A 10,120-nucleotide genomic window follows, 5' to 3' on the forward strand; every position below is an offset into this window, starting at 1 on the left:
GTGTTGTACCTATACTTGGATGTAACTGAGCATGCATTGAGCGCGGCATTGGTGCGTGAAGAGGAGAAGATTTAGAAGCAGTGTATTACATCAGCAAACGATTTGTGGGAGCGGAGTCATGTTACCCCACCATGGAGAAGCTGGCCTTTTGCCTATTCCATTCGTCAAGGAAGCTACGACCTTACTTCCAAGCACATCCCATCCATGTCCTAACTAATCAGCCCTTACGACAAGTATTAATGAAACCAGAGGCCTCATGTCGACTCCTTAAATGGGTTATCGAGTTGGGTCAGTTTGAGATCACATACCATCCTAGGACGACCATAAAAGCGCAAGCACTTGCCGACTTCATCGCCGAATGCACTGGGTTGCCAGAGGAGAATAGTGTGAGAGAATTACCAGAACGTGTATGTCATTTGTTTGTTGATGGGTCATCTAACGAGCACGGCTCGGGGGCAGGAATCATTCTTGTCACCTCGGAGGGGTATAGAATTCATTCAGCCTTAAGGTTTGGGTTTGAAGCATCCAATAACGAGGCCGAGTACGAGGCCTTATTGGCTGGGCTGAGGTTAGCAAAGGAGTTTGGTGCGAAAGCAATTCATTGTTTTAGCGACTCCCAGCTAGTAGTTAATCAAGTATTGGGTGAGTATCAGGCAAGAGGATTAAAAATGGCGGCTTACCTTTCGCAAGTGCAAAAACAACTCCAACAATTTGAGTATTACTCCATAGAACAAGTACCTCGTGACAAAACTCGAATGCTGATGCCTTAGCAAGGTTGGCCACCACTAAGGAAGCTGATACACTCAACGTCGTCCCAGTAGAGTTCCTCCCTAAACCGAGTATCAATTTGGAGGAGAACGAAGAGGCTAACATGGAGCTTGTCGATACTCAAATAACGTGGATGACTCCACTCATTGATTACTTAACTATTGGGAGTATCCCTTCTGATAAGAGTGAGGGAAGGAAGTTACTGTATAAGGTACCAAGGTTCACTCTGTTGGATGGAAAATTGTACAGAAGGGGATACTTCATGCCATTATTGAGGTGTGTGACAGTTGAAGAAGCACAAAGCATATTGAAGGAGGTCCATGAAGGATTTTGTGGGGACCATGCCGGAGGGGATAGCTTAGCTAAAAAGATAATAAGGCAAGGATACTACTGGCCTACTATTAGTCAAGACTCTCTCTAGTATGTAAAAAGGTGCGACAAGTGCCAACGCTTCTCAACAATACCACGAACCCCTTCAATGGAACTCACTTCTATGACCTCCTCGTGGCCCTTTGCTGTGTGGGGGATAGATGTGATTGGATCTCTACCACAAGGAAAGGGTGGAGTTAATTATGCAGTAGTCGCAGTAGACTACTTCACAAAATGGGCTGAGGCAGAAACTTTGGCCACCATAACTTCGAAAAAGGTGCTCGACTTCGTCGTGAAAAACATTCTATGTCACTACGGAGTTCCACAAAAAATAGTATCAGATAATGGAAAACAATTCGATAGTGATTTATTTACGGAATTTTGTAAGAAGAATGGTATAGTCAAAAGTTTTGCTTCAGTAGCTCACCCACAAGCAAATGGACAAGTTGAGGCAGTAAACAAAACATTGAAGACTACATTAAAGAAGTGCCTAGAGGCTGCCAAAGGAAGATGGCCGGAGGAGCTCCCACAAGTACTCTGGTCCTATAAAACCTCACACCGAATAGCTACAGGAAATACTCCCTTCTCACTCACCTATGGGAGTGAAGCCATGCTCCCAATTGAAACCCAAGTCCCCTCACACCGAAATCAGTACTATGAACAACACCGTAACCACCAACTCCTAGAGGAGGCACTAGACGTACTCGATGAAACAAGAGAGGAGTCAAAATTATGTAATGCCGCTCACCAGCAACAGGTAAAGAAGTATTATGACTCTCGTGTTCGGAATAGAGAGTTTATAATAGGCGACTTAGTGTTAAGAAGGGTATTCTTAGCGACGCGTGACCCGACAGCTGGGGTCCTTGGGCCAAATTGGGAAGGATCGTATCAGATCGAAACTGTCTTGAGGCCTGGAGTGTACAAGCTCGCTCACCTTAACGGGGAGCAAGTGCTACGAGCATGGAACAGTGACCACTTGAGGCGATACTACCAATAGGTGGAAGTCCTCCTCGGTCGGGGGTCCTTATCTTACTTCGATGTTTAGCCAAGTTTTCTCTTAGTTAATTATTTATTTATTTAATTATTTATTTTTTCATGCCCAAGGCCAAGATTTTTTTTAGATTGTCATATTCTTAGAAATTCTTAGAATTGTTATTTTCAAAGCTTGAATAAAAATATTTATTTATTCAAAAGATAGTTACATTGCTAAATCCAAAAACAAGTCACCAAGGATAATAATCAAACCTTAGTAACTTGGGGGGCATAAGGGTATGGATTTGACTATACTCGTTCTTAATCCTACAATTTCTATAAACAAAAATAATTTTAGAAAAGTGGTGAATTTCTTAAAATCACAAACACTTAGACTAAAAATTATAATGGATAGAAAGTGGATTTAATCATATACATGATAAGCACTTAATCTAGAAAAGAGTATTAACTCCAAACAAAAACTAGTAAGTCAAACATGTTCATCAAGAGAGCATAAAGAGCAAACTCATTTAATTAGCTATTTAACTAAGGATAACTCAAAAAAAAAATAGAGTGTGTCAAGTACTTGGATGAAAAGTAACCAAGAAAAGAAAAACACAAATTACCCATGAAAGTTGTCTAAAGATAATAAAACTAAGGAGCATATGTGCTCAGGATAAATAACACAAAGGCTAAAACTCTCAAGGAAGAGTATCTTCAGGCGGGTCCATAAAAGTAGCATCACCGGGAATATTAGTCGTGGAAGGAAGCGTGGCATCTCGAAGGAGTCTTGCCTTGCACTTCATAAGCTCCTTATCTTTAGTCTGGGGAGGCATGTGCGAAAGGTTAAGATTTTGGTTATTTTTCCACAACTGATAAAATTGGTCGTCGAAGGCACGCTTGTAGTTCTGACGGTCTCTCGCGGCCCTCTCCTCATGCTTCTGAATAGTGTCCTTAAAAGCCTTAACCGTTGAGTCATGTTCTTTAGTGACCTTATCTAGCGCCTTCTCTAGCGCCGTATTCTTCTTCGCAAGAGCAAAGTTCTGATCAATGTAATAATTCACTTGACCCTTTCTCTCCTCCAGCCGGGTTTGCGCATCATTGAGTTCCGTCAGTCTCCTACCAAGAATGTCCTTAAGTTCATCCTTGTCACGCTCATACTTTGCGTCCGAAAGAGCAGAGAGCTTCTTCTGCTCCTTAAGGGCTGCTTCTGCGGCAGCTAGTTTCTCTTGTAAATTTGAAGAATTAAGATTGGAGACCATGAATTGAGTTACACCCTAAAAAAAAATAATAAGAGAATGAAAGGGTGTTAGCACAATAAAAGGATATGAGATCATATAAATATGAGCGTGCACATGAGAAGATAGGCTATTATCAATACATTTTGATAAATAGTCCATCACGTACTCGAAGGATGTCTTGGACTCCTCTAGTGACAGTATCACCTTCGTAGTTGGACATGTCACGCACCACCTCAACAGTTGCAGTTTGTCGAACAAGGAGGTCAATATTGTCGTGCACAGATTCTAGCATTTGAATTGTGGCATCATCGGGACGAATTCTGGGAACCACGATGGAAGGCCTCCTCATGCGGCCACCGATATTTGGGACAAAAGGAGAGGCTTGAGCATTCTCCTCGCCTTCTACCGCTGCAGGACAAGGCTTCCTCGGTTGGGAGCAGGCTCGAGGGACTAGAGGAAAGTTTTGAGCACTTTCCTCTCCTCCAGACCCATTCACATCCTCAGTCTCACCATAACTCGCAATCAGTTGGTGGAACATATCTGAATCTGTAAAAAAAAAAATTAATATCACAACACACAACATCATAATGTTATCATATGGATATGTCCAAAAAAGTGAATAAGTATATAAAAAAAAAAAAAGAGAGAGAGTGGAGCCGATTGAATGGCTTCATGAGCTCCAACAAAGGAAAGTGGAGCTGAAAAAAAGAGAGTGGAGCTGATTGAATGGCTCCATGAGCTCCAACAAAGTAAAGTGGAATTGAAAAAAAAAAAAGGTGGAGCCGATTGGAATGGCTCCAACAAAGGAGCCGCATGGCATAATGGAGCCAATTGACACAAGAGGAGACCCAATTGGCATTATTGTCTAAAAAAAATGTATATATATGCAACATGGGGCGTGGAGATGGTATCTACATCAATTCCTACATACTCCAACCCATTCTACTTTTTTGTCTTTACCCTCTAAAGCCTAAATAGCCACAAACACATTTTTTCCTCCATTTTAAATTTCTTTTGGATCAAAACTAGGGATTTCAAATGTTCATCACTATCATCATCATGTTCTTCATTTTTTCCAAAAAAGTTTACCCAAATCACACCATATACATAAATCTCACTCATTTCTAAAATAAAGAGTGGATTAAGATAACACATAGCCTACATTGCTAAGTTTCATTCATAGATTCCAAAAATTACAAGTCAAATTTCACAACATTAGGAAAAAGCAAATATGTAAAAAGAGGGTTTTGTAAAAAAGTTCAAAGAACTCTATGATGTTCATATTTTCTATGAATTTTAACATGGAAAATAGAATTAAATAGTGAATGGATGAGAGAAACTTACTCAATAGTGATGCCCAAGCTTGAATTCCTTCCAATAATTTCTAGTTTCCACTTCGAGCATTCCTTTGAAATGGTTCTTGGAGCTATTTGAGAGGATTTTTAGAAAAGCTATTATTTTTGATATAGAGTGAAGAGTAGAATGGATGGGTTGTAAAGAAAGAAGAGGACCTATTTAAAGGCTATAAGGATTAATTAATTTTTTTATTATTATTATTCTTATAATTTCACTTCTTTTGTTTGTGTCCAAAGATGCTTAAAACTATTGGTGGTCTTCTACATGTCTACACTCAGTAGTACCGGTATATGCGTGTGTGAAGTCCAAGAACGCGGGGATTATTTTTTCTACAAGTCCATAACATTATAAAGTTATGATAAACTTGGGGGGCAAATGTTATCTCTCAAAAAATCCAAAATAATTGTGCATGAATTTTTACTCTAGATATGGAGGTCCAACAAGGTGGAGCTTATTGGCCAAAGAGGAGCTTATTGCCAAAGAGGAGCTCGTGGGCCAAGGAGGAGCTCATTTGCCAAAGAGGAGCTCATGGGCCATGGAGGAGCTTATTGGCCAAAGAGGAGCTCAATAGCCAAAGAGGAGCATTTTGGGCGCACTAAGCTCCCGACTCCGTCAGGTGCTAAGATGCAACCGTCAGGTGCTAAGGTGCAAAGAGCTCCTCAGCTGTCAAATTATCTCAAGGACCTGATGGGCACGAACCGACCCAATTAGCTCCCCTCAGGTACCCATGACCATCCGGGAACGCTAAATACGAGGGACGCATGCTGTTAGAGCTGCTCCGAAAATATAGTCAAAAAATGATAAGTGAAGAGATATTTATTTTTTAAATAATTATTTTATTATTATTTTGTATCTTGAACCTAACCCAACTATAGTTACGGGAGGGCATACCTATGTTTAAGGGATTTTAAATCCTAGATGAATATCTATATAAGGGAGGTGAAATTACTTCTAAAGGGACCCTGAAATTGATACTGACGAGATCATACTCTTGAGCTCCTTCTCTCAAATTCTAAAAACTCACTTGAGGAGTGAACTCTTGGAGAACATAACTCTGGAGAACTCTTCTCAAGCATTGAGATCAATAACACTCCAAGTGGACTAGCCTATTACCGTTGAAAGGGGGTGAACTACTATAAAATTCTTGTATTTGTTTTTGGTGAATTTCTTTTTGCAAACCGGTTTACTTTGATTAACTATTGCTTGTGTTCATCTTGCTGGTTTTACGATCTTCTTAGATCCGTTGACGAAAAACCGCGTCAACAGGTAGGTTTTAGTCTTTTATATGTCTAAATAAATCTTCATATATGTATTAGTTGTAATCTAGCTCAAGTATGTGTTTTGTAGTCCTACAAATTTTGCAAACCAAAATTATCTTTGATTTGGGAAATACAAATTATATATAAATATATATTAAGTTTGGTTTTTTTCTTTCTGATTTTGGTGGGTGCACTCCAAAACTCAAGTCTTAGGGATATATTCTATATTTTCTGAACAGAGGGCTGGAATGGATGTGGAATTTCATTACAACTGATGAGGAAATAAGTGCATTTTCCAATAATTCTCTGTATTGGTGCTTAAGCAATTAATATAATTTGTTTTCTTTTGTATTATCATGTAGAACAAGATTTATTTTCTTTTAAGATGTAAGTAGAATAGGGATTCAATTAGAATAATTCAAGTACAAAAATGTTCTTTGTAAGTAAGAAGAATTACAATTGCCATGTAGTAAAGTTACTTTGCCTTTACAATTGTAGAAGACACTGAATCAAATGCAGGATAATTTGTAGTTTCTCTTGTTTTTTATAGCTTGAAAGGTTCTACATGAATTGTATTTAAAGACATAAAACTTAAGGTCTAGCAAAGTTTGCTGTTGTTAACTAGAAAGATTAACCTCAATTCTCTACTTTCAACTCAAATTGGTGGTGAAACTGATAAGAAACTAGGAGTTTGTAAAATTGTAATAACTTCTCTCTTGATGTATTATAATTGATGTATTATAATCTGATTAGCTTACCTATATCAGATAATTGGTTTCTTTGATAGAAGTTAACTACCTTTGTAATTTACTGATTTGATAACCTCTCTCAACCATTATTTTGACTTAACAAAGAAAAAATATTTATTATATGCAGAGATTAAACTGACACAAGTAAATAAGATGGGAAGGATTATGCATTTGGGTGATCTTCCATTTGAACTTTTAATACATACTTCCTCTAACAACACCAGAGATATTGCTATAAAAACTGTACCTTCTGCTTCTAAGGTACTAACTTTTCGTCACATTCACAAAGTAAATTACATAGAGAAATTTGAATTTCTATGCATTTTATAAGGGATAATTGGTTAGGAGAACCAATAATTAGAGTAATTTTAAAAATAGGACACTTTTACAAAAACCCCTAAAATACTCTCCTCATAATTTCTAACCCTTTCTCTCTCATCTCAACCAAATCTCTCCATCCTTGCGCTCCCGCTTCGCACGAACCGAACGGCGCACCCCACCTCCCACCTCCGACCGAGACCAGTCCGACGGAGACCCACAGCAGCCCACTCCGATCGAGACGCCGACGGAGACCCAAAACACCATCCACGAACCGAACCCACAATGTCCAAGGTAGGTTTTAATTTTTAATTTTTTTTTTGTGAGAAAGTATTAAAGATTGAGTTTGTTTGTGATTGTGTTTGTGAAACTTAAGATTTTGTTAGATTTAGGGAAATTTTTGTCGGATCTAAGAAATGGGTATTATTTTGCTTGGGGAAGAGGAAGACCCGATGGGGTCCGATGCTCGGACCTATAGGGGGTCCGATGGTCTTGGTTTGTTCAAAATGGAAATCGGACCCATCGGGTCCGATGCTCAGACCGATAGGGGTTCCGATGGTCTCGGTTTGTTTCAACTAGAAATCAGGCCCGATGGGTCCGATGCTCGGATCGATAGGGGGTCCGATGGTCTCATTTAGTCTCATATAGAATCGGGCCCGATGGGTCCGATGCTCGGACCGATAGGGGGTCCGATGCTCGGACCGATAGGGGGTCCGATGCTCGGACCGATAGGGGGTCCGATGGTCTCATTTAGTCTTAAATAGAATCGGGCCCGATGGGTCCGATGCTTGGACCGATAAGGGGTCCGATGGTCTCTTTTAGTCTCAAATAGAATCGGGCCCGATGGGTCCGATGCTCGGACCGATAGGGTCCGATGGTTATTATATACGACTACTTTCCTTATATACCCAAATCCTAAATTTATTATTATATATGACTAAATTTAGCTATTAGGTTAAATAAAATATTATTCACTCTAAAACTACTTTCCTTTCATATATAATTTTGCTAAGATTAGTATCTTACAATTAATATCATATTACATTAGATTTAAAGATTATCATTACAATTATATTATAATAGATTATTGTAATACCAACTCTCCTCAATATCAATCCAAAAAAAAAAAAGGTAACAAACAAGTAATTATTTTAGATACTATTTAGTAGTAATGAAACTTAAGCATGCAAATAAAGAGTAATTTGCGGTATAAATACCTAAGTTTATCATTCGGTTGCAATTTAATACCTAAGTTAAAATTTTGGCGACATAAATACCTTCTGTTACACTTTCAGACATTCTGTAGGTACCTTACTGTTATCTTGCACACTAGACAACAGGTGGCATGCCACATCATTTAAAATAATGCCACATCATATTATAAAATCGCCACCTAATATTCACTATTAAAATAAAAAATTTAATTTGATTTAAAACTAATTTATTACATTATATAATCTAATTTACTACATTATTCTAAAAAAAAACTAATTTATTACATTATATAATAATCTGATTATTAAAAAACATTTTCAAAATCAAAAGTATCTATTATACAAAAACACAAATAGAAAACCCTAAAAGTAAGGAAACACAGTCGGGGAATGGCGGCTGCAGTTCTTCTCCGACCACGACGAGACGACCCATCATCTTCTGGCAGGACCAGACCATCTTCTCCGACCACGGGAGGAGCCATTAGCGCCGGGGAGAGAGAAAGTGTTGGGCGAGACGACCACGGCAACCCTCCAGCAGTTACGGTACGTTCGAGGTTCATCTTCTCCGACCACGGCCAACGATCGAGAGAGTAGGCTGAGAAAAATGGGGCGATGGGTATGTAATTGCGAACCACCACAAGAAGTCGCGATGGGTATGTAATTGTGAACCTTGGCTGAGAAAAATGGGACGTTGGTGGTTGTCGTGGTTGGAGAAGAAGCTATCGCCCAACACTTTGTCTCTCCCCCGACGTTGATGGCTCCTCCTGTAGTCGAAGAAGAAGGTGTCGCCAGAATTTTTGGTCGTGGTCAGAGTTTATCGTCCAGCCCCCACCATTTTCTCTCTCCCCGATTAAGCTTCCACAGTTTTAGGGTTTGTTTTTGATTTTTTTTTTGGAACAGTTTAATCGTTTTTTGAACAATGTATGTTTTTTAACGTAACATTGATTAATGTTTATTATTATTATTATTATTATTATTATTATTTAATATTATCAAAAAAAAAAAGATTAATGTTTATTATTATTTAATATCAGATTACATTATATAAATTTATTCAATTAATTTTATGTAAATATATTTTTTTTAAAATCAAATTAAATTTTTTATTTTAATAGTTAATATTAGGTGGCAATTTTATAATATGATGTGGCATTATTTTAAATGATGTGGCATGCCACCTGTTGTCCAGTGTGCAAGATAACAGTAAGGTACGTACAGAATGTCTGAAAGTGTAACGGAAGGTATTTATGCCGCTAAAATTTTAACTTAGGTATTTATGCCGCAAATTACTCTGCAAATAAATACTAATTTGTAGTTCTTTTTACTATTATTATGTGGATAACAATAAGTAGTTAACCCAAATATTTAGATACCAATTAGTACAATATGACACCATAAAATATATAATTGCATATCATTACTTTAGATACAATTAGTACCAATTTACATATCGTACTAATAAGTATCATAATATAATACTAACAAGTAGATAAAAATAAGACCACATATATTATTAAACAAAAAATTCATATTAAACAGCCGATTTAATTCAACTTTTAAATAAAATGAAAAAGAAAAAAAATCTTCTAAAGAAAATATTTAGATAATACTTGATATAAAAAGATAAAACTAAAACTGAAAATAAAGTAAAAGCTTTAAAAATAACGTTATTGATACGTTAGGAAAAAAAAACATTACTATAGTAAAAGTAATTAATGGTATGATAGTTATTATAAAATTGGTTAGTTAGACTATTTAATATTAAAATATGGGTATAATAAAATTTGTCTTATATATTTGTAAATATTTATATTTTAAAGTGTTCATATGTAAATTTTCCTTATTTAATTAGTGTTGGGCCGATATGGGGCTCA

At 37.3% G+C, this 10,120-nt stretch overlaps 1 protein-coding gene across 1 annotated transcript; it reads right to left on the bottom strand.

Annotated features, from left to right (window-relative positions):
• Positions 1–2,479: 2,479 nt before the first annotated feature.
• Positions 2,480–8,075, bottom strand: LOC133029097 (uncharacterized). The gene is made up of 3 exons (XM_061117429.1): positions 4,695–8,075; positions 3,517–3,896; positions 2,480–3,386 (listed from the first exon to the last, which is right to left on the bottom strand). The coding sequence occupies exons 2-3, from the start codon at positions 3,886–3,888 to the stop codon at positions 2,811–2,813; spliced, it is 948 nt and encodes a 315-aa protein (XP_060973412.1). The 5' UTR covers positions 3,889–3,896; positions 4,695–8,075; the 3' UTR covers positions 2,480–2,810.
• Positions 8,076–10,120: the final 2,045 nt, after the last annotated feature.

This window comes from Cannabis sativa, chromosome 6, assembly GCF_029168945.1.
Source record: "Cannabis sativa cultivar Pink pepper isolate KNU-18-1 chromosome 6, ASM2916894v1, whole genome shotgun sequence".
Taxonomy (NCBI): Eukaryota; Viridiplantae; Streptophyta; class Magnoliopsida; order Rosales; family Cannabaceae; genus Cannabis; species Cannabis sativa.